Genomic DNA, 25,167 nt, shown 5'->3' on the forward strand with positions numbered 1-25,167 from the left:
TCATGGAGCTCCAGCCAGCTTGGAAGGGCCCTGTGGGGCCAGCCTGTGGGAGCCGGGGCCCTTCTAAGTGGGTTGTGGCTGCATGACAGCCCAGCCTGGCAAAATGGGTGGGGGCTGGCTGGGGAGCAGGCTTTCCGGGACAGCTCAGAGGTGCTGATGGGCCCCAAGCCTGGCAGCCACTGCCACGCCTGCTGTTCTGCCCTGTTCACCTCTAGCTGCCACTGCCATGCCACTCTGGGTAGGCAGGTAGGAAGCTTCAGTCCTGTGACTTCTGCTCAACACATGGAGCTTCAGTTCCAGCTCCCGGACACCTTGGAAAGTGGAAGGTGTCCAGGTGGAAGGCATCTGGGAGCTGCAGCTAGAGCTCCACATGCTGGGCAGAAGCCACCAGGTCTGGCAGGGCTGTTTTTCTCCCCTCACTTCCATCTGCAGCTTCTGCTTCTGCTGCACCATGCAGTGCTGTTTGGGGCAGGAGGATCTTCCTTCAGCCCAGCAGCTTCAACTCATCTCAGGGAGCTCCAGTTCCAGCTCTGCCTTCCTGGTATGACGAACAGCATCTGCAGGCAGAGTGCATGGAAAGCACCTGGGATCTGGAGCCATGAGTTGAGCTGAAGTGGCCAAGTGGTGCTGTGTGGTGTGGTAAGAGCAGGAGCTGCAGCTGGAGGTGAGGAGAGAAAGCCCTGTCGGGGCAAGCCAGCTTTCCCTCGCCTCCAGTGTCTATTCCCCCTCTCACTCCTGCTGCTGGGCTCTCATTTGGAGAAAACGGTAGCATACTTTAATGCAATATTGATCCAGCTCTTTGCTTCCCCTCCATTTGGGAGGAGAACCCCTGGTTCTTAGGGCAACAAAGTGGTGGAGAATGTGGGCAACACACCCACCTACCCAATATACAAGAGTAAGACTGTATTTTGAGCTATTATGCAATTGCCTTTATATACACTATGCAAACGCACACAAATTGGGAAAATATTTTTTAAATAAAATTAAAATAAGTTATAGTAGATGTTTTTGATTTTATTTTTAGTATATGATTTGTTTTGGGTTTTTTCCAATACAAGATCTCAGCACCCTCCCTGCCAAAAGGAATACCTTAGGGGCAAAGGGAGGGACTTCCAGGGGCAAATGTCAGAGGTAAGGGGGTGGAACTTCTGGTCCCAAGATGGCAACCAGGGGGCAGGGCACCCATCAAGAGGCAGGGCTACCCTTGCAGCCTTTGACAGCTCACCAAAACTCATTAAGTGGCCTTCCAGCCGAAATAATTGCCTGCCTCTGGTTAAGAAACACTGTATGCTTTAAGGATAATTGTTGATAAGTGATATTAAATAATGTGAAGAAATGAAGCAGAGCATCTTTTAATAGTCTGGATAGGATGTGTACTTAATGTAAACTTCTTTAAACCTCACTGCAGGATATTTTGTGTTGACTTTTTTTGGAAGTAATTGTCTTAACAGATGGATTTAGTAATTTTTCAATTAAGTAATTTTCAATTGCACCGGTATAAAAATTGCCTTCATACATACTTGGTATTTAACTTTTTCCGTACAACATACAGCTGAAGTTAAGTACTTTAAAGCACTAATGCACTGTAAGTCATTGTTATATAAAAACTTATAGACTGAAAATTTTCCTCTACTGCTTTACAGTGAACCTCAAGCCATGTGCTATATTGAAACATCAAATCTTGATGGAGAAACTAATCTTAAGATACGACAGGTAAAATCTTTTTTTTTTTTTTTCTTTCTTTGATACCCCATCCATTCTGTGCTTTAAACAGGTGAATTGGGGAGCCTGATCTGGCAGTTGTAATGGACCTGGGGTTGTCTGGTGAACTGGCTTTACTCCTAACCTTTTTATTTATCTGATTTGTATATGCTGTCTTTTCCATCAAGCGTAGCTGTAAAACCCTGAGTTAGTGGCCTATATTTTATGTGCCAATTTCAATATCTATTGAATGCTGGTAATGATACTTGATGTACAATTTTTTTTTGAGTCGCTGAACCAGAGGGCAGCATTGGTTTAGTAGTCTTAAATTTTGGGAATGAAAATGGGGTTCATCCTGGCTGTGGTGCCTCACTCCAGTCCTTTTAGGATCTTCAGCAAATTCTTCACCTTTCTGCCTTATTGTTCCTATCTATAATAACTGTGAGCAAATGCTTTGCGCTGCAGTAATTGGATGTTTGTAAAGTACATAAAACACTAATTTCTTTCTTCTTGGTTTGACAGTACCTGTAACTGACCTTCAAGTCATAATGCAAAGCCTGTAGACCCGATTCTCACAGGCACTAATGCCACTTTGCACCTCTTAAGCAGTATAAATAGACCTTGGAGATTTGTAAATGACAGGCCACTTGCTTTGTACTTAAGTGACTGCTTTGCATGCACGTAGTATAGCTCCTTTACAGGGCCAGTGCTTCATGTGTATGATACATATACATATGTAGCTGGGTGGGTTCTGGCTTGGAGGAGGAGCAGCATGTTGCAACACGGTGCTGCCTTGTACTGCATAAATGATCCCTTAGACTGCTTGTGTGACTATACAACATTTTATCTATTATACCTTACTCTTTACAGTTTTATACTTGTTTATCTGTGACAGGAACAACTTGATTTGTTTAAATGTTCAGGAAATGTAAAATCATTAGAGTTTAAAGAGAGGATTTACACTGTTCAAATATACAACAGTGTAAAATGGAAGCAACACCACTACAGTCACTGAAACTTTGCAGATGTAAACCTAGTGTGGGCAGGAGGAGGCTCCACTGAGCATACTGTGGTGTGGTTGCATGTGACTGAAGCAGTTTCAGACACTTACATGCTAACCATTAAGGCAGCACTTGGAAACCCACACATCTCATTGCCAAATCCTTAACAAATCAAACAAATCATTGTAAAATAAGAGCATATATAGGAAAGTGCTGATTTTAAAGTGTAATAAGCTCTCTCAAGTGTATTTTCTATTATTTGATTATTAAGCGTCATGATTGTGGTCAGTTTTGGGATTTAGCTGCCAAAAACAGATCTAGTTTCTGTTAGCACTGTCCTTCATTTATGAAAGGTAGAGGTCCTTCTTGAATGCTTTGGGTTCTTTCATTTAGTTTGCTCTTCACTTATGGCAAGTAATTGAGTTCACTTTGGATTTTCCAACACTGTTTAAGAATTTCCTTTTCGGATCTTGAAATTCATAGGTTTCTTTTCAAATTCCTCTTGAATAGTACATATGTGGGTGGGTATTTGGAAAGAGTGTACTTAAATGTTTTAATTCTTTTCCTAAGACATGGAATTAATAGAACTGAATCTGGATCAGAATTTTAAAATAAAATTGTAATTTACAATTATTATTTGAAAACATTTCTGTTGACTCGCATGTGTGACATTTGTGAAAATGTACTAGCATGAGCTTAGGTATAGTGGTCTGAGACCAGAATCTCTGAAGATGTTATTTATTTTTGGCCTCTCCATTTAAAAATCTGGGCCTAATTCTCCAGTGGCCAAACAATAGGTGCAGTGTCACTTGAGCAAAGGAAATGAGATGTAGGAATAAAAACAGAACAGCAAGGATTTCAGACCATCTTCTGCTATGTTGGCTCCAGTGTAGCTATTTGCCTAAGGTACAAGGTATTAGAGAATCAGGCCAATGGCTGAATGTCAGAAAATAGCTTATGAGGTTACAGCTAGATGGTGGGTCAGTAAATAGCTTTGAGCAGGAGCAGAGCACTCTCTTGTACTGATCTAGTAGTAGCCCAGAGGGTAGAATGCAACTTAGCACATGTCAGTATAGCTATGTTTATACTGTGTGGGAGCAGAAGCATTGAGTGTTGGCTGCAGCCAAAGCTGAGGATTTTGACTGGGGTGTGCCAATGCCTCTGCTTGGACTGAAACCCAGAGATTCCTGGGTAGAGGATCTTGGCCCCTTGCTCAAGGTCAGACAGATTGCTGTGTTTAGGGTCAAGAAGGAATTTTACCCCGTGGTCAGAATGGCATGGACTGTGGTGGGTTTTGTAGCAGTGGGTATGGCCCTCTCAAGTGTGTTTTACAATCTTTTCAGCAGCGGGATATTTGCTGCCATGGTCCTGCCATGCCCTGCTTTACCTGTGGCAGGTTGGGGTGTATGACTTGTGGTTGTCAGGGCGGACTGTGTGTAGTAGCATTGCTGATGGAAGAGATGATGGATTTATGTAGGATGGTGTGGTTAGGGGTGTTCCTGCCTTAGGTAGAGGGCTGGGCTAGATGACCTCTGGAGAGCTCTTCCAGCCATACATTTCTATGATTTCTGTGATCTAAGGCTGCTGTCATGTCATAGAATCGTAGAAGATTAGAGTTGGAAGGGACTTCGGGAGACTAGTCCAACTCCCTGCTCAAAGCGGGACCACCCCAAGTATATTATCCCAGCCAAAGCTTTGTCTAGCTGGGTCTTAAAAACTTTTAAGAATGGAGATGCCACAACCTCTCTGGGTAACCTGTTCCAGTGCTTGTGAGAAGATTCTTCCTAATATCTAGACTAAACTTCTCTTGCTGCAACTTGAGAGCACTGCTCCTTGTTTTGTCATCTGCCACCACTGAGAACAGTCCAGTTCCATCGTCTTTGGAACCACTCATCAGATAATTGAAAGCTTTATTAAACTCCCTCTGTCTTCTCTTCTCCAGACTACATAAAGCCCAGTTCCCTCAGCCACTCCTCAGAAGTTGTGTCCCCCTAACCATTTTTGTTGCCCTCTGCTGGACTCTTTCCAACTTGTCCACATCCTTTTTAGAGTGGGGGGCCCAAACTGGACACAGTACTCCAGATGTAGCCTCACCAGTGCTGAATAGAGGGGAATAATTATTTCCCTCTCTCTGCTGGCCATGATCCTACAAATGCAGCACAGTATGCTGTTAGCCTTTTTTGGCAACCGGGGCACACTGTTGGCTAATATCTAGCTTATTGTCCACTGTAACCTCCAAGTCCTTTTCTGCATAGTTTCATGGTTGTTGGAGGCTGGAAAGGACTTTACAGATCATTGGGTCTAGCTCCCTGCATATGTACAGGAAAGACTGCTGAGGTCAGGTGATCCCAGGGCATGGTGGGCATTGAGATGTTTTTAAGATTGCCAGGGTGGGTGACTGTACCACCTCTGGGGAGAGTCTGTTCCATACCCTAGGCACTCGACTTGTAAAGAAGTTTTTCCTTGTGTCTAGTCTGAAGTGATCTTCAGTCAGTTTGTGCCCATTATTTCTTGTCCTCCCATGGGGGTCTTTGTGAATAGATGCTCCCCTAGGCCCCAATGTACATCCCAATTTATATTTATAGGCCTCCACCAAGTCCCCTCTAAGTCTTCTCTTCTCTAGGCTGAACAGTCCCAAGTCTTTCAGCCTCTGCTCTTATGACCTGGTCTCTAATCAGGTGTATGGCCCTCCTTTGGACTCTCTCAAGCTTCTCCACATCCTTCCCGAAGTGCAGCACCAAGCGTTGTTGCTTAGCCAGTCAGTCCCCAGCCTGTACTGGTGCATGGGATTCTTCTGTCCTAAGTGCAGGACTTTGCACTTGTCCTTGTTGAACCTCATGAGGTTTCTTGTGGTCCAGTCCTCCAGTTTGTCCAAGTACTCTCTGAATCCTAGCCCTACCATCCAGTGCATGTACTACTCCCCCCAGCTTGGTGTTGTATGCAACATTTATACCTTCTTATACTCCAATGCCAAGTTGGGGAAACAAGGCAGTTTGCTGAAGCCTGCTCCTGCTATGGGTTTAAGTATAATAAATACAGATAACATGACGTTCCTTATTCCAGCTTATGTACCTGGGCAAGAGAGAAACTGTGACTACACTCATCTATGTTAAATATAAAATAAAATATTTTTGGCAGACCAGTGCTCCTGTAGCTCATGAACATTATTACTTCAAGAAGCATGAAGTACAGTTGTTCTGCCTGTGAGACAGAGGAGTCTATAGTAGAATAATGCCTGTAAGTTAAGCTGACAAGAACGCTTGATCTGACAGCTGTCTCCTCTGGTTGGTCTCCTTAGGGGCTGTCACAAACTGCCAGCCTCCAGTCAAGAGATGATTTGATGAAAGTGTCTGGGAAGATTGAGTGTGAAGGACCCAACCGCCACCTCTATGACTTCATTGGAAATTTGCGTTTAGATGGTCAAAGGTATCAAAACTACGGTTGCCTTCAGTTAAACACTTCTTGGATGTGTGTTGCCCTCTGTTGTACTTTAGAGAGAACATAAAGAAATTTATTTGGGTGACTACTAATGATGTTCCTTAGCTAGTGTAAAATGGCATAGCTCTGTTGACTTGACTGTTTGCTTCCAGCGCTTAAAGCCAGTGACTTTGGAACTAGAGGACAAGGGCTCCAGTCCCAGTTCTGCATTATGGGAGAAGCCTCTTAATGGTTAAGTTTGTAATCAACCTTGCTGTTAAGGGGGATCTTTCTCTTCCCTAATGCTTGACAAAAAAAGAAAAACCTTACATGCTTCCAAATGCAAAGATTAAAATTTTATAGACAACTAAAATAAAAAGACTTGGCTCTTTTAGAATTTGTAAAATTAAGAGCTTCAAAAAGGAGAGCAAGTGTCATTTATGTACCTCTTACACACTTAGCAACTAAGGCATAGAGAAAGGAATTGACTTGCCCAAGGTAGTGTGTAGGTTAATGACCAAGCTGTGAAAAGCACTGAGGTCACCAAACTCCCACCATTGCATTGTGCTGGTTTCTAAAGATGTTGATGACAGTGAGAAATGTTCTATTTAAGACTGAGTGTTTATCATGGCTTTGGTTTTTTGTTTTTTTGTTTTTTAAATGTCTACCCAGTGTCTAATGTATAGAAATCACACTGGGTAAGATGTAATTTTAAAGCAGTGGTTCTCAACCTTTTTTGTACCAGAACCCATTTGTAAACTTTCATGGCCAGTCCTGAACCAGTAAATAATTTAATTAGAAAACACCTAGGGCACTTGCACGCTTGTCGAGAGCTTGCTCTGATGGGCTGGAAATCCAGCACGTTGGAGTAGACTCGCTTAATCGAACCTGCTGGAGCATGTAAATTAATGCGCTCTGGCAGCCCTGCAAGGCATGCATCAGTGGCACAGCATGTCTTTTGCATGGAGAAAATGGCGGTGGTGTGCTTTGAAATAAAACGTGTTTGTGCTTTAATTCAAAATGCTCTGCTGCCATTTTCTCAGCATGGGGACATGCTGTGCCACTGACGCACGTGACACATGAATGCTTTTAATTAGTGTGGCTTGCTAATTTAAAAGCACCTGGCACTGTTGGGAGCACATGAAAATGCCCACAAGTATTCTGGTCCCAGAATACTTATTATACATTACAAGTTAAAGCAGCTCAAGTGTCTTAATTTTAAAGAGAGAAATCAACATCAAGAAGAAAACATGAACAGTAGTATCAACATGTGACCCTCCATTACTCCCAAGTGGCATTCATCATTGTGCAATTTGCACAATGCAAATTGTCAGTGCCCCTCACTCCTGACTCCCTCACTCCTGAGCTCCCCAGCCCCTCATTCCTGACATGTAGCCCCCTGGCCCTGCCAGTGCCCATGGAAGGCTGCTAGCCTGCAAGGGGAAACCCATGCTTTTGCATTTTTTCTGTGACTGTTTGCAATCCTTTCAAATATTCTTGCGACCCTCTTTTGGGTTGTGACCCACAAGTTGAGAAACACTGGTTTAGAGCACTCTTGAGGCTGATCTGAATTATAGTGGGTACTAAGGTTGCGTGACAGCTGTCCTCGTCATCAGAAAACTTCAAATAGTTCCTTTGCATCTCCCCAATCTCGCTGTCTGCAATCGAGTATTGAATCCAATACATTAAGTGGGCAGCATTCTGATGTTTCTGATGTACTGAACTATTAATTTCCTCCTAAGTGTTTTGAAATGAAATTAAGGAGAAGAAACAATTTAAAACTTAGAGTGTTTTTGGAATAACCTAAAAATACCCTTTTTTTTTCCCCCCCCCTTGGTTTTTAGTCCAGTTCCAGTTGGGCCAGATCAGATCTTGCTAAGAGGTGCACAGCTTAGGAACACTCAGTGGGTTCTGGGTGTAATCGTGTATACAGGACATGATACAAAACTCATGCAGGTAAAGTGGTTCGGATGTAATAGCGCATATACTGATAGGAAAAAATACTTTTAATTTTTCCTGTGTTCTGTCTGGCTTTGGGAATTGATGAGGCAAAAATAAAGCTTGGGTGGTTGTTATTATTTGTATTGAAGTAGCTTCTAGGGGCCCCAGGAAATATGGGGATGCCTTTTGCTTATGTGTCTTTACACATCTTTGTGTGGTGCAAAGCTGTACTGTACTGTGACAGCTTCTGTGCATGTTAGCTCCCAGACTGGAAGCTGCTTATCTTCATTAGTGTAGCATCATGCATTAGGCTAATAATTTCTGCTTATTAATGACTCCAAGATCCTTTTCAGCCTCTGTGCTGACGAGAAGGAATTCCCCAGCCTGTAGGTATGGTGCTGGTTCTTTCTCCCTAGGTGCTGTATCCTGCACTTACCAGTATTGAATCCCATCTTATTCTCATCTGCCCAGCCCTGTAACCTGTGCTGGAGTCTGCTGAAGTGCAGTAATTACCACCAACTGTGGGATATCCTTGTCCAAAACAAGTTGCAGGATGGGAGATGTGGCTATAAAGCCAAATATTGAGCTGGATGTGAAGTAAAGTAAATCTATCCAAGGATTAAAACTCTTTCCAAATGTGTACTAGTTTGCGGGTATTGTTACATGTTATATTTAGCACATGCTAGCAGCACTTACAACACTAGTGTCCAAGTATTAAAGCTGTAACATACATGCTAAGTGCCATCCTGGCATAGTAAAATTCTGTATTTTCTGGCACAGAATATCTCCAGATCACATCATCTAACATGCTGAGTTAACGTGGGCAGGTTTAGGAGTTTGAAAAGTTTGTACAGATTAGTGTGCACATATTTCTCTAGGGTCCTTCAGCTATATTTTTCAGCTTAAGATCAAAGCAAAAACAAACTTAACATTGCCTCAGTATGCCTTAATTTTCTGTATTATATATAAAAACACAACAGACTAGGCAGAAATAATCAAAAGATGTTTCATTAGTACTGTAGTCCATTAGATTTAAATGTACATCTCTTTCAGATTCATAAAACAACATCTAGCCTCCTTGAGCATCTTGACAATGCACCCAGTGCTTCACTGAAAGTAATTTCCACATCTGTGTTTTGTTTTTAGCTAGTGTTCAAACCAGTCTATATTTACAAGGAGCAGCTAACAGACAGTAGAACTGTGGAAAAAAGAATAGCTTGATTAGTGAAACCAGTAAAAACCATTAAAAAGGAGGAGGGTTGATTAACACCTGTGGAATTGAGAGTTTAGAAGGAATCAGGTGTTTTATGAGCCACAACCTCAACTAACTCCTCTTCTGCATGAGTAGAAATGCTCCTGACACTGCCAGGCAGTTAGTTTTAAACTTTGGGTGGCACAGAAATCGATGGGGGTGTAACTATACTACGGCACTCTCTGGGATCCACTTCTGGACTACTCCATAGAGGTCATGACTGGGAGACTCCAGCGTGGCTGGGATGTGGAGGCCTGACAAACAGTTTGGGAGTTCCCCCCTCCCCACTCTGCCAACTGGCTCTGATACAGTAAGGAGACTGGGAGCTACTATTTGTAGCTCCCTGCTCCCTCCCCTGCATGCGATCCTTGAACTGGCTCCTGTGCAGTGCTCTGGTCTCTCCAAGCTCCTACACTGCAGTGGTGCCTTCGAATTGGCTCTGTTGCAGTGTGAGTATGGGAACCTAACAAACTGCTGTTTGTCTAGTTCTCAACTTCCTTACTGCACAGGGGTACTGAATTGGCAATCCCAGGTCTGAGACCAAAAACCAACTGATTTTTTTTCTTCTCAGCCCTGGTGTTGAATTGGAGTTGGTGTGGTACTACAATCTATATCTAGATGATTGTAAGTGTTAATGTGGGACTGCTCAGAAAACTTTCTAAGTCTTATGAATGCTTACTGTTGTCTAAATATAATGTGATAAATGTCACTTGTAACAATACCCTGAATGTCATTCTTCCTGGGTGTATCTGCACTGACTCTAACCCAGTTACACCAGGTCTGAGTGTGGTTCTTAAATTTTAAGGCAGTCAAAGACTTCATGGTTACTACTGAATAACTTCTAGAATTCCTGTGTTTGCTAGGTTGGAAGGGACAGGTTTAGGAACCACTTCCCACAACCATCATAGGGCCCTTGGCAGGAGCTAAGCAAAGTTACAATCCCTGTATTCTCTTGATGGTGGGAATTGCTGTTTCTCCAACAGCTACAAAAGGGACCAGGGATGGACCCAATGTCCTTGTCTTCCCCTGCATTGGCTATTGCAGGGCAGGGTGACAGGCAGGGGAGTTAATTGAGCCTACAGAAATAGCTGCACACAGTTCACATTTGCCTCATAACTGGGGGGACAGGGGATATTTAACTGGATAGGAAAAGGTGTCAAGAAACATAATGGCTGGGTCTGTTGGTTTAAGACTACAGAAAATTGGTTCTGATCTCAAGTTCTTCCATATTTTTTCTATTGTTATTCCCATATCTAAACCAGTTCTCACAGTTGTTTCTGCTTTTGTTCAGAACTCAACCAAAGCACCTTTGAAGAGATCAAATGTGGAGAAAGTAACCAACATGCAGATCCTGGTTTTGTTCTGCATCCTTCTGGTCATGGCTCTTGTGAGTTCTGTGGGTGCCTTACTGTGGAACAGAGCACATGGCAAAGTCATTTGGTACCTTGGCTCAAATGGTGAGAGCTCAATTGCAGGAAGCTTATTGTGTGTGTGACACCACTTAAAACTTGTAATGTTCAAGGATTCAGCAATGTGGGCCCTTCACTTGCATTTTACAAATAAGTACATAAAGACTTGTAAATGTTGTTATAAATAATACCAACTTTCAAAAAGGCAAAGCCAAGCATAAGTGTAATCTGATAATAGAACCTACTGGTATAATTTTAGAGCCTGACTCGCCAAGAAATTTGCTGTTGAGGGATGCAAATTAATTCCTTCTAAGACCAGTGAAAGTTGCTAGGCAGTTGGCCAGGAAACAGCTGACCTCAGCAGGGTGTGAGGCCCAGGATAAATCGGCCTGTGCGGGGTCTGGATGTGGTGGCTGAAGGGTGGGGGTGAGCAGCCAGACACAAAGCTGGCCTGGCTCTGTGGTGCCCCCCAGAGCACGGGGCCTGGGGCAGTTGCCCCAATTGCCCCCCCGCCTGGGACGGCCCTGTCAGGGAATGAAGGGGAATTTGAGACGCAAGGGTGGGAGTCAGTGGTTACCAAGGTATCTCCCTACTGGAGTTCCAGAAAAAAATGTTTTAGGCATTGGTTTAGTGCATTGTATATAGGGTTTGTGTCATCAGCCTCATCTTTCTCTGCTCTTTGTCTACTTAAATTCTTAAGTCACTTATTCTCTCTGCACCACATCCTCTGCTGGTGTGAGTTAGCTGAGTTCTACTGACTTCAAACTTTCACTGCATCATCTGTCCCTCTGGGTCTTGGTTTCCCCATATGTAACTTGGCGAGGCTGCTGTTCCTTGCATGGACATCCTGAAGATTAATGTTCACAGTGCCAAATGTTGTTGTGACTTTATCTGCTGGACCAGGCCATTCTAGCTCATGATATTGAGTGGTAATTTTGCTGCTTATCCTGTAAAGAGGTGCAGGGGTTTTGCTTGACTTAATTTTTGCTATTTTTACAGGGTTAGATGGGAACAAATAGGTACAGATATTGTAAAAGTACTTCAGGACAGAATAGAAGTCATTGTGCAGAAGAGAGATTTTTGCCTCTTCATTTATATTAGTCAGCTAAAAAATGGTGTCAGACGCTGGCGGTATGTTATTGATGCTATCTGCAGACACAGACGTGAAAGCATAAATACATGTCACTGACATTGTGTGAAATATATTTTTTCTGGTAGTGGTAAGACTCCTGACAGTGGCAGACCTGCCATTTGTTGTTTCAGATGAACTGCAATTATGGTAATTTTACTGAAAAAGATCTCATCCCTTAGGAGTGCAATGGCTCTGATTAGAAGACTATATATTTAGACAGACTTTCATTGAAGCCTATTCAATGAAACAAGCAATCGTGTTCATGGTGTCCTAGTCACTGTTTCTCTGACTAAAGAATGTTTTTCTTTTTTAAAGAAAAAGTACTTTTCTTGATTTTTAAAAATAATTATCTTTTGTAGAATATGAAATATCACTGTTCCCATTTGCATGAAGAGGCAAAAGGGTTATAAATGGAAGGTAATATGCAGTGGAGAGGATTCAAGAGTTTGAGTCCTCTCTCTGATCTTGGATACATTGGTGTAAATTAGAATCATTCCATTAAAATCAGTAGAGTTATTGATAAGGCAGAATATCTGAGGTTTAGATCCTCAAATTTTGGCACTAGGGATGCCTTTTCAAAGCCATTTCCTGTGTTACATGTCCAAAGCCTTTCCTATTTTGTCATCAAAAAGGGAGAGATGCTTTTTAATCTTTTCCCAGGATCAAACATTCCAACCTAAATTTATGACCCAAGTGCCTAAGTCTCTCAGCTGTCTGGATAGAAAAAGCCTTTTTCTCCAGTTAAACGTGTTTCTTGGTTTTCCTTACAGGCTAATTCTGAAAATTCTTAGCTTAATTTGGATTTCAAACGTTGGATTCAACCCTTATTTTAAAGGGCAGCTTTGGACGTAGATTTTTGTTTCATCCTAATACTAATAAAGAGATGTTTAAACCATTTAGGTGGAACTAATTTTGGATTCCATCTTTCAGGAAACCGAGAAGCATTCATACCTGGCTCCTCCTTCCTCCTCATTTTTCTCTCAACAGGATCTTTGTTATTGAGTGGGTGCTAGTTGTTTGTGTTACTGTAGCCCACAGCAGTGCTATTTATAGACCCAGCTTCCATTGTGCTCAGTTTTTTACAAACAGTGAACCAAAACGATGTTCATTGTCCCAAAAGATCATATAAACAAATATTTAAAAAGTAGCAGTGGATGAGGGCAGAGAGGCAGAGGAAATATTAGTTAGCATGATAGGCAGTGGTCTTGGTATATCAGCAGCCTTACCTTCAGTTCTCGTTTCCTGCATATTTTTGCTTCCTTAAAAAAGAGTTATAATAATTATTTCTATAGCACTTTTGTGGGGAGGGGGAAGCATTCTGGCAATGGATAACTTTATTTGGGTTTAGTTCTTTTTTTCTTAATTCTCATTACCGTGAAAAGTTTGAGAGACAATTCTGAGAACTATGAATGGGGACATTTTGAAAATATCAAGGATAATTCCCTCTTAAGTCCATTGACATACATAGCAAAAAGAGCAATTTGTTTGAGGCAGGCAGAACATCGCTCACTAGAAATAATGTCTATGGCTGATAAATAGGGATAGGTGACATGCATTACTTTTATCAAATCCCTTTGGATTTCATAGGAGTTTTCTCTTAGCTGTAATCTATACAGCTAAGAGAAAACTCCTATGAAATCTATAATATAGAGTATATTGCCCTTCTAGTAATGTGGTTGGAATAAATAGAGTTCCTCACAAACTTAAACCTCACATAATAAGTCTAGATCAGGGGTGCTCAACCCCCATCCCATGGCCCTCAGCACCATGTCATCCATCCTGTGGGGCTCTCCATGAGTCTGGAAATTTGGCAATGAGGGAGCAGTGGCACCATTCCCATGCTGCTAAATTTTATGAACTGGGCGGGAACCCTGGGCCCTACATACTGAATTTGGGCACCCAGTCCTATCCTGTAGGGCTGGGAAGGATTGGCACCAGCCTCCAGGGCTCGATCTCAGCATGTAGGGTCATTGCCAGACCCCCAGGACCCAAACTTGGCATGTGGGTCAGAGATGGAGCAGTGTTGAGCCTCAGGGTCTGATCCCAAAACATGAGGCTTGATCTAGCCCATGGATCAGCCCCACGGCACTTTTCTGTCCTACAGGACCAAAAGGATGAGTACCCCTGGTGTAGATAATCTCTAGTTTGCTTTTTTTGAAAAGCATGCTATCTGCACAGGGTATGCATACCATTTTCATTTTAAATAATAAAAAGACACTTATACCAATTCTGGCCATTGTAACGCACAAATAATATTACAGCCAAACCTGTGCGGTATTAATATAATTCAAAAGGGAACAGTCAGCCATGTGCCTGAAATGATGTTTAGTCTACTTTATCATTCTGGACAATGTGAACATGTGGCTTACTGGTGATTTCTGTTCTATACCTTTTGGCCCACAGAAGCACTGTCAGTCAATTTTGGATACAATCTGCTGACGTTTATAATCTTGTACAACAACCTCATTCCCATCAGTCTGCTGGTGACGCTGGAAGTAGTCAAATTTACTCAGGCTCTTTTTATAAACTGGGTAAGTAGCAAGAATAGAAGAGTTAGTTACTAAATTCCAGTTTTTGGAATGTGACAATTAGTATAATCAAATATATTTTAATAATTTTTGTAAGCTTCCTCTTTCATTCCCTCTTTCCCATTATTGCTTTTGGTAAGGCCAGTTAGCAGTTGGTTTGTTCAGTGCTCGTTCATTAGTCTATATTACCAGGGTTGTGAATACAACTCTTTCCCCTGGCCTGTGGGAAGTTTCATAGATGGGTGTTTACTTCTGGGGGTTCTAGGCTTTCCTTATGGGGGAAAATAGCTTTAGATCTTTTCCAGCTACAAAATCCTTCTAAACTTAGTCTTGACTGCTGTTAATAAGATGTACTAATGGTTTTTCTATAGCCCATCTTAAGCTCTTTTAGAGTGAAAAAGGGTTGGGTCTTTTCCAACTCCAGGGTTCTCTCGTCTTTTTAGTGGGCAGCACTGAATGTAAGATATGGCTAGGTCACTTTTTTTTTTCTCTGCTGATGTTTGAGTATAAATAGACATCCCCCATTTGTGCCACTGTAACAATTATAGTGGTACAAAGGGAAAGCAAATAGGACTGCTTGCAGACTTTAAAAAAAACAAACAGCGCGTTGCTTTAAATTCTGTGTTTCCACATATACCCATTAGAAGAGGTAGCACATTACTTGGACCCAGCTTGCCCAATGTCTGTATAGCTCAGATATGTTAGTGGGACTTTTTTTGGGCACTATTATCTAACAGCTGATTGAATTGGCTTTAACTAAAAGTGCCAAAAAGCCCCACTGAAGCACCTGGTTTTTACAGGTGCTGCAGAGCCAGGTCAAAGTAATGTGCTGCTGCTTCTGCTAAAGTGTGGGGGGGCATCATTTTTATTTATTTATTTTTAACTTCTGCAAGTAGCCATGATGTCTGTACAGTTTATTGTTCCACAGATGCCCACATTTGTAGCACTGGCAAAAAATGGCAATAGTTTGTAGGCAGACATCTGTTAGCATGAGAGTTTGGGCAGCCTGGAGCTGCCCATTTTCTTCAGCCTCCCCAGGCAGGCACTCTTGGGGTCTGAGGCCTGATACCATTCACCCTGGGAATTCCTGCAGAGGATCAGGCCCCTCAAGTCCTAGGAATCTCTGCCCAATTTCTCCTCTTAGCTCCTGCCACAGCTGATGCAGTTCATTTGCAAATGTTTATTTTTACCTGGTGAGCCACAGAGAGCAGACTGGGGATGCCATGTGTTGCTGAAGAGAGACATGTCTGATAAGATAAAGAATAGAACTGACAGTCTTCCAACAGCTTCCTATTCAGTCTTCTAGGCTAAGATGATCACTGTGATATCCCTTGAGGATGAAGCATGTAAATGTGGGGAAGATGCAGCATGTCTACTTTATGCCTGGGCATATTATTGCAGGACTTCCATATGACTGTGGTAATCCCAGTTAAAAAATCTGGCTGAGTTTTTTTTGTATGTTTTGCCTATAAGACTGTTAAGTAACTTGCACTGATTTCTGATATGATTAATCTGATAGATGGTTTATTGGATTACTAGTCCATGAAGCAACTATTTTTGTAACTAAGTACAGCAATACAAACAGAATCTGTTGCATTGCTGAACTATGTTTCTTTTTTTTCTTTTAAGATTTGAATGTTGCAGTATATTTTTTAAGAGTCCCCTTTTGTGTTTTAAGGTAACTTTTTCGGCTTTGGGCTGAACATGTAGCAAATTATTTTTAACAAGTAGGTGTCATTTCCATGTTTAACCTAGATACATTTGAGAAGCAAAACCTACTGTTCTGCAGGAAGACTATTCTGTGTTTTTCTTTGTAGCTCAACTCCCATTAATGGAATTGGAAGCTGGCAGCAAAAGCAACCTGGGATCTGAATGTTGCTGGAGATGAGACTACATAACTTCAGCACCTTATTCAGTAATTTTTTGATCAAGTTACATAGATTCAGTCTGTTTCTCTCTTTTTTTTTCAGGATATAGATATGTTTTATACAGAAACAGATACACCTGCAATGGCCAGAACTTCAAACCTCAATGAAGAGCTCGGCCAGGTGAGAGAAACTTTTTGAATACCAATTTTTTACATAGTTAGGAGAAACCCCCAAAGGTTACTTTACAGAGGGAGCTCTTGTATTAGGATGGTTACGGGGCCACTTCAACGTAGTATCTGATCCCAAGGTAGGGGTGCTTTATTTTAAAAAGAAATATGGTATAGAAATTAAGTGACTTGTTCAAGGTCACTCAGGAAGCCTGACTAATTCAGAAATTGAGCCCAGACTTGTGGCCACTCTAGTACTTGAACTACTAGGCAGACAGACTTCCCAGACAGAATTAGATTATGCCCTTGGATATACATTTCTTTTTCCATGATGCTAACCATAATAATTCATTGGTTTGACTTTCTCGTAACGTAGCCTGTAGAATTTGACTCGATAATTCCTGCTTCAAGCCTGATTAACCTGAGGTTTAAGTACAGCATACATTTCCATATGACTTTTGATCCAGGGCAAGAGATGTATTCAGTAGTGTAAGGATGGGCAGACCATACCTTACCCTTCTCTACACCTTCTGGCAGCAGTAGTGCAGAAGTGTGTCAGTGAGTGAAGGGCAGTCTGGGAAATGGAATACTGCTGAATGGTAGTATGCAGTGTGGCAGGAGAAGCAGCTGGAGTTAGCTACTTCTGGGGAGAGATGTCACCCTTTTTTTTTTTTTGGCCTCCAAAACAGGATATTTTGCCTGTTTAGTATGAACATGTGTGGCAGACAAAGAGGTGACATTTCCCCTTGGTAGTAATGAACTTCATCTGCTGCTTCTGCATGCTGCCTATTTCTGAAGCCAGAGCCCTGCAAAGGTATAGAGGGAGTACTGTTCCAATTGCAGTTCTGGCCAGTTACATCTTTGGATACATGATTTTATCTTGTCCTCAAAATGGTGTTCTAAACGCTTTAATGCTAGTAGTGCATATTGGACCTCCAAATGGTTCATGAAGTCTTAGCTGCATCTTTCACTCCTTTGTAATGTGCAGCACAAATGCTGTGCATTGAATTCTGCAGGAAGGAAGGTAGAAATCTGGTGAATCTGTAACCTCATTCCTGAATTAGATGAAGTCAGTGTTAATGCTTGAGCTGTTTTGCCTGTCACTTGGGCAATGGAAGAAAAAGGGAAAGTTCAAGTTACAAGTTTTGCTTCTAGAACTCGGGCTGATTTGAGAAATTTTTGTAAAACATCTTTTTTTAAATGAATTACCCAATAATTCTCACCCACCTGTCTGTCTTCATGATGTACGTAGTTTCACTTCTGTGTAAAAATAAAATAAAAGGTGTTGTTTTATTAGCGCAAGTATATTCTGCTGGCTTCTGGGTACTCTTTGGATGTAGAAATGCTAAGGGGCATCACCCTGACAGAAATGCGACCTTGCTAAGGTGTTAGTCAGTCAGCACCAGTTCTTATCTGTTGCTCTCTGGGAGAAGCTACAGTCGTGGGTTGTCTGGATTTGGTCTGGCTTTTGGATTCTGTCTCAGTGGTCTAAAGGGAGCATGGTGCATCTTAGCCTCCACAACTCCATACTCTTACCTAGGTATATGTATCAAAGGTCTTGGAGTGATGGTTGCAGGACTTTACAGGCGGATTCATCAGGCACCTGACTAGACCTGTTATTTGTACACCATGATCCAGAGGATTGACAGTTGCCTGCTGTTCTAGAGGTCTCTTTTTGAAGCTCACAAAGTTGTATATAAGAAGACTGGTACATTTATTTTTAAATAAACCTAGGGAAATCCTAATACAATGCCCCCCCCCAAGCCTAAACATACAAAAAAAATCTATTTTCTGTCAGAGTTAAAGCTGAGAATAGATTTTACTTAAAACCATATTAATGGGGAAATACAAATTAAACTGGGAAATATTTCAAATCTCAATATTGTTAAGATTCCAGTGCCAACAGTACATAAAAGAAACAGACATTTTACCTTGTAAGCACAACAACATAGTCCTCAGTTGTATGAATGCATTGCCCCTTCCCCTGGCCCTCCTTTTGCAGCTTCTGTTGAGTATGAGGAATTTAAGATCCACAGGAAAGGTATAGAAAAGAATCTCTGGTTTGTCTGGGGATAGATGATGCCCTTCTAGCAGGTTCTTTGAGTACAGAGGGATCTTCATTCTGTATTTCTAGTAACATGTGGTCACAATGAAATCTTCCTTTCATAATTAAGGGCTGTTTGCAGATGCTACAAAAAAACCCCAACCCCAACCACCCCCCACCCAACTGCGCTTTACCAGAAGAAGAAGCACATTACTTGACCTGGTTCTGCAGCATTTGTATAGATCAGGTGCTTCAGTGGAACTCTTTGATTGACTCAGCTTTAGATGAAAACATTGGCTATTAAATAGAAGTGCCATAAAAGCCCTAGTAAAGTGTCTGATCTATAGAGATGTTGGGTGAGCCGGGTCTATCTAACAAGCTACCTCTTCTGGGCATGTGCTGGGCTCAATGTGGGAGCATGTGGAATTTAAAATAAAGTGCCAAGGGGAGGGGTTGGTTTTTTGTTGTTGTTGTTTTGGGGTTTTTTTAACATCTACAAGCAGACAGTGTGACCAGCAGGAAAGTGGTAATATCTTTTGACCTGTATGTAGAGGATGAGTGGTGGGATGTTGTGGTCTCTGTTTTGGAGCAGGAATGTTGAGAGCTGGTCTTTAGCTTGTAAATCATGGATTGGTTTGCAGTTCATAGTACATCTTGTTTGTACTCATCTCCTTGGCTCTTTAAATATTTCCAGGCTTCTTTTTTAATATTTAGCTTGGTATCTTCAGCTGGATATGAATTGACACAGTTCTAAATTACCAATGTTAACTTGTATATTAAATATTTTTTCCTAGGAATTTACCTATACTTTTATAAGATGAACCGAGCAGCAAGTTGCACCAGCCTGTATCACAGTATTTCTTAAGTGTGCATATTTTTTTTTCTCTTTAAACTTATTTGTGTCTTTCTCTTGTTTTGATTTCTGTATGTCTGTGCAAATTAATCTAATTGATTTCTTATCATTTTCTTTTCTCTTCTAGGTAAAATACCTGTTTTCTGATAAAACAGGCACTCTAACATGCAATATTATGAACTTTAAGAAATGTAGTATTGCTGGAGTGACATATGGGTAGGTACTATTTTTATCGACTATAGAGCTTAATCATTTTTATTCATTAAAACTACACTTCTGTTTTCTGTTCTGTGTAAAAATTTAAATTTCCTTTTTTCAGTTGTTTTGAACTTTTATGGTCACAGAGCAGTTTCTAATAAAAATATATTGATTTCTTCTGAATTATACAATAATAAAATGCAAAAATGGGGACCATTATAAATGTGATAGAGAAACATTTTGTTTTAATGGGATGTCTTGTGCTTCCTTTGTAATAGGATAATGGTGGTCGTGGTTAAAACAACAGTGGTGTTAAATGACCTTTAGTTCTTCCATACAACTAAGTCTGCTGAATGTCATTGGAGGAGGAAAAACAAATGTTGTATTAATTCAATATGACTGAAGTCAATAATATATTTAGGTTGATTTCTTCTAAAACAGAATTTGGCCAGTAACTCATACCTGAAGACCAAATACGACTTCACTCTTTTGAATTCCTTAAACACTCCTAGAAGCCAGCCACTCTTCATTTTTGCACTAAGTTACTGGTTTTTATTCGCAGCTTAAAGAAACCATGTAGATCATCTATGATAAAGCAGCAAATCAGTTAAGATTCTGAAAGACTCTATATAATTGCCAGCTTGGAATCTTCTGTGGCTATGCTGTTGTACATGGTTTGCTGCTTTATAAAGCAGGAGTAGGATAGTAATTTTGGCTGGTATGTGCAGAATTAGAAATGGAATCTTGGGGAATCTCCCTGCTCATGGAATGAAGTGTCCCATTTAAAATCAGTTGCCTGTCTGCCATTTACAGTGCACATGTACATACATATTTATTAGTGTATGTTTGGGAAGGCATTATCTTAGCATTTAAGGTTGCATCCAAGATAACTCTCACTGTACATCACATGATAAGTTAAATAACCTTCTTTGGAAGGTTGGTTTTAACCTACAGGTAGTCAAATCTGTGGTTCCAGAGTATGTTTGAAGACCTGATCTTTTGAACACGCAGTGCTATTTTGCCATGGACTCTTTGATTTGAAGTATCCAGTAATCTTATGTTTTTCCTTCTTTTAGTCACTTTCCAGAGTTGGAAAGAGAACGTTCATCAGAAGACTTCAGGTAAACATTGACTGGGACTAGTTCACGATTATGTGGAAGAAAACTTTGTGTATCAATGAAAGAGTGTTCAAATTTTAGAAGAGAATTGGAAGAAGATGAGCAATAAATTTACCCTTGGATTATAAGCCCTTGCTGGCAATGTGCCCCCTGGGTTTAGTGTTAAGTAATGTAACTCTCACGCTTTTGCGTGAGGGTTCACAGTCTGTTGGTGCAGCCCCAGAATGGGAGGCACTAACCTGGGAAGAAGTTGGGTGGGGACAGATTTACTTGGGTGTGCTCTAATCCAGTGCAACTCCCATTGTGTTTATCAATAGATAGCTACATCTGGGGTGAAGCTTCCTTTTGTGGTACAGTCATGGCTGGATTTAGAATTTGAAAAGCGGGGGTGCAGTTGGTGTGATACAGCATCACATAATAGTACATTTTTTTTCTCTCAGTTAAAAAGAAGCTAGAGGTTTTACTAATATGCTAGGGATCTAGATCTATTCGGTTTAAGATTGAAGCCAAAACAAAATAACTGTATCAGAATGTGCATTCATTTGTTATCATATATTGTGTGTAGAAATACAACAAACAAGGCAAAATAATCCAAATATGTTGGTTCAATAGCCCCATAATTATTAGAATAAAATCTATCTCTTTTTCAGATGCATAAAACAGTCTAGTCTTTTTGAGCGTCTTGGCAGTGTGTCCAATGCTTTGCTGAAAGTTATTTCTACACCTGAGTTAATATTCACCTTAGTTAACATTTATACATCTGAGTTAATGTTTTTAGCTATAATGAGAACCAGTCTGCAGAGCTGTGAAAAGGAACTAGATTACCAGGAACAGCTAGCAGACAGTGGAATTGCAGAAGAAAGGATAGCTTGATTAGTGCAACCTAATGATGCGCTCTCTCTCTCTCTCATTTATTTATTTATTTATTTATTTTTTAATGGTCTTGAGTCACTTGAACACCTGTGGAATGAAGTTTAGAAGGAATCGGGTAGATTACAATGAGCCATGCAGTCAATTGACTTTTGCTGCCTGAATAGAAATGCTGCTGCCACTGCCAGACGGTTGATTCCTGGTCCACCCAAATTTTAAAACCAAAGGATATGTGCAGCTATATCACTGAATCCTCTAGCCCCTGGATTTGCCCTTGGGTGCAGCTGACTTTATGACTGCAGAAACAGTGAATTGTTGCTGTGAGGATTAAAATTAGCAGATGCAAATGGGATAAAAAGTATTATCTGAAAAAAGAAATGGAGATCTCTGGATGCAGCCCAGAATTCTTTTCCATTGGAGTGTGGTGGTGTGGTATGTGACCAGTCTGTGGCACCATCCACCACACATTCAGGCATTCTCCACGCTGCTACCTTGCAGCATGGTGGTGATTGTTGTTGTTTTTTGACCCTGAGAGATCCCGGGGTCAAAAAAATCTGTGTGTGTGGGTGGGGGAGTGGGGTTGAACACATGGTGGCAGCATGTACTTACTGCCCACAACCAGAGCCTGGCCAGCCAGAGCCACACTCCATCTGCTGGCCAGGCTCTCTGGCGTAGGAGCACTGCAGCTGCAACTGTAGCTTCCCCCTAGGACCCTAGGTAAGGCTGCTGGGGCCAACACAGTCCCCTACCCCACTGAGGTAACTTGCTGTGCACCAGAAGGCGTGTGACACAGATGTTCCCTGGGGACAAGTAGCAGCATCACAAGTTGTGCCACTGCTTTTTGTCCCCAGGGAAATGAATATCAGCACTTGTGTGAATGCATTCATCTGCATTCTGCATAATCTTCTGCATTGCGTTCTTCTGATATTGTCTTTCAAAGCATGACATATAAAGTCTTAATTTACCTTCAGAATAGGGGACAGGCTTGGGGCTTCTCCTTCTGTGCTGCTAATTTAAAAGGAAGCTTACACTTCTGGCTGTTGAAGGTGGCATGCAGATTCCAAACTGATGGAGTATTTAGTTTTGAATGGACCCAGAGGCTTTCTGATGGGCACATATATAGTATGAATCATAATAAATACTTAACTTGCAATCTAACCAGGAACCTTCTGGGCAGAGGGCCATTGGGGTGTCTTTTGTTTCAAAGAACAGGTGCTTGTATTCAGAAAATAATAAGCAAAAATAGATGGCAAGAATCTGAGCTGGCTTCTAGAGTAGTCCTGTAGCAAAATGCTGTCGGGGAGCTTTAGGCTGAACTGTCATTTCCACTGTAACTTGGAATGAAGCAATGGAGGAAGGAAATGCCAGAGAAAGGGCTGAAGAGGCTGTGAATTATAGATCTAGATGAGCAGTGTGAGAAGTTCTTGCCCAGAAAGATGTAGTTTGGCAGGTTCTATTTGGCCGAAATACAATTCTGTAGAGCCCTTCCCGTCCCCCTTTACCCAAGACAGGGAGAGTGGGCAACAGACTGAAGGTGGTGGTGAATGCCAGGGGAAGAGAAAAAAAATGAAACTTCTGATGGACTCTGACCACATAGTTGATAGCAGCTTTTACCCACGTGGGGTTTTGTCTGCTGTTTTTCTCCTACATTTTTATCTTTTTAGTTAAAATAACTGGGCTTCCCTGTTTGCCCTGCTTTTTTCTTGTTTTTAATCCAGGGAGAAGCAGCACTTCCTGTCTGCAGTGCTGCTCTTCTTGCACATGTTTCTTTTTTCATCCTTTCTTTGTCCCCCCTCTGTATTCTTACTTTTCTCCAGCCTTTTTCTCTACTTTCCCATGCTGTTGTACTCTGTCTGATGTGTGCCCTCTTTATGCTAATGTAGTATACAGTTACAGTGTAACTTTATAGCAAGGGAGATGAAAAATTGTGTTCCATCAGGACAGCACCCCCCCCAACTGTACAGTTCCGTGCAAGGGTAAAGCACTTTTGTGGTTATTTGCTGAAGGTGTGCTGAGCAGTGCTATACTCACATAGTATAATTACATCACAAGCCTGGATGACAAAAGTCCTGGAAAATGTCTCTGTATGCTAGATCCCATAAGAGAGGCAGAGAAGGAAGTTAGTAAGAAAGAAAAATGTGTAGAAGAGCTAAGACCTGAGAGAGACCAGCTCCAGGTTTATCTTGCTTTTCTAAGTCACCACTTTTAAGCTTTTAGTACTCCACCTATTCCCAAGGGGTCTCAGCAATTTTTGTGGTTCCACAACTACATTTTTCTTTTTTGCTAACCCAGCATTTCAAAGTTTTATCAAAGATCTGGTAAAACAGAGGCTACCAAATATACAGCAAGAGTAGTGAAAATGATAATGCACAAAATTCTGTAAAAGAGAAAAAGTAAATTGAAAATTTAAAGACAAAAATACCGTCCCCCTATTACTTGCTTTAATTCCTAATTTTGAGCGGTCCTTCTAATAATACTAGTTAAATTTTTCAAGCAGGTGTGATGTTTTTCCCACCTACCCCCTTTTTCCAGCTGATTTCATAGACATTAGGACAGGAAGAGACCTCGGAAGATCGAGTCCAGCCCCCCGCCTGAAGGGCAGAAAGTCAGCTGGGGTCATAGGATCCCAGCAAGATAAGCACCCAATTTACTCCTGAAGGTGTAATTTACTCTTGAAGGTGTGATGCTGTCCCTCTAATACTTCCTGACAAGATTATATTAATAATGAATATGTTGCTGTTGTGTTTTTAAATATTTATTCCTTCTCTTGCTCCATAGCCAGCTACCTCCTTCCACCAGTGAATCATGTGAATTTGATGACCCAAGGCTGTTGCAAAATATTGAAAATGAGCATGTAAGTCTAATTCCTAGAATATCAAATTTGTATCTCAAAAAGACACACGCTAGTTTGGTCTGTCTGTTCCCCTTGGTTTGGAGGGTTGTTAGAAGATCATCGCATGTGCATGTGTGTGATATGTCATGCTTTAGTGCAGGGGCGGGCAATTATTTTGGGCGGAGGGCCTCTTACCAAATTTTTGGCAAGCTGTCAGGGGCCGCATGGGTAGCCCTGTCCCTTGACAGATGCCCTGTCCCCTGGTTGCCGTCTTGTAATTTCAAGTCCCACCCCCTAACCCCTGACCTTTGTCACCAAAAGTCCCTCCTTTTACCCCTGGAAATACTCCTTTCAGCAAGCGGTTTTGCCATCTTTGAACCAGAAAAATAACAAATTATGTTCTAAAAATAGAACATCTACAACATTCATTAATTTGATATCAAAAAAATATTTTTGTTCTGATTTACATGCATTTGGGTAGTGTACACAGAGGTGACTGCACAATAGTTTAAAATGAAGTATATTGTGGGGGGTGGGATATAGGACTGTGGGTATGGGGGAGGGTGGCAGGGGTTTGTGTATAGCAATGTGAGGGGCAGTGTGGGTGCATGTGTATGGTGGGGTGTGCACATGGGACTCACCCTTTGAACACATGCACACTCTGCCCTGGTGCCTGAAGGCACGCATGTGCACACACACTCGCACACACCCTCTCCCCCCACTAGTCCGGGGATGCAACTGGGAGCCACAGCCAGGTGGTGCTGGGGCAGGAAAGCAGGGAACTGGCTGGGAGTGGGTAAAGGGCTTGGCTGCTTAAGCCTGCTTAGGGCTCCCT

General features: G+C 41.6%; 1 protein-coding gene across 1 annotated transcript in view; it reads left to right on the plus strand.

The window, feature by feature from the left end:
- ATP8A2 (ATPase phospholipid transporting 8A2) overlaps positions 1-25,167 on the plus strand; it is a 546,329-nt gene that overhangs the window by 78,466 nt on the left and 442,696 nt on the right. Inside the window, exons 8-16 of the mRNA XM_090028654.1 lie at positions 1,644-1,713; positions 6,001-6,128; positions 7,964-8,075; positions 10,604-10,769; positions 14,257-14,384; positions 16,352-16,429; positions 19,441-19,529; positions 20,588-20,632; positions 24,278-24,353. Of these exons, the coding sequence (XP_089884780.1) occupies positions 1,644-1,713; positions 6,001-6,128; positions 7,964-8,075; positions 10,604-10,769; positions 14,257-14,384; positions 16,352-16,429; positions 19,441-19,529; positions 20,588-20,632; positions 24,278-24,353 (892 nt within the window). The remainder of the gene's footprint in view (positions 1-1,643; positions 1,714-6,000; positions 6,129-7,963; positions 8,076-10,603; positions 10,770-14,256; positions 14,385-16,351; positions 16,430-19,440; positions 19,530-20,587; positions 20,633-24,277; positions 24,354-25,167) is intronic.

The sequence above is a fragment of the Crocodylus siamensis genome, chromosome 1, assembly GCF_052110815.1.
Source record: "Crocodylus siamensis isolate JL-2025a chromosome 1, ASM5211081v1, whole genome shotgun sequence".
Classification (NCBI taxonomy): domain Eukaryota; kingdom Metazoa; phylum Chordata; order Crocodylia; family Crocodylidae; genus Crocodylus; species Crocodylus siamensis.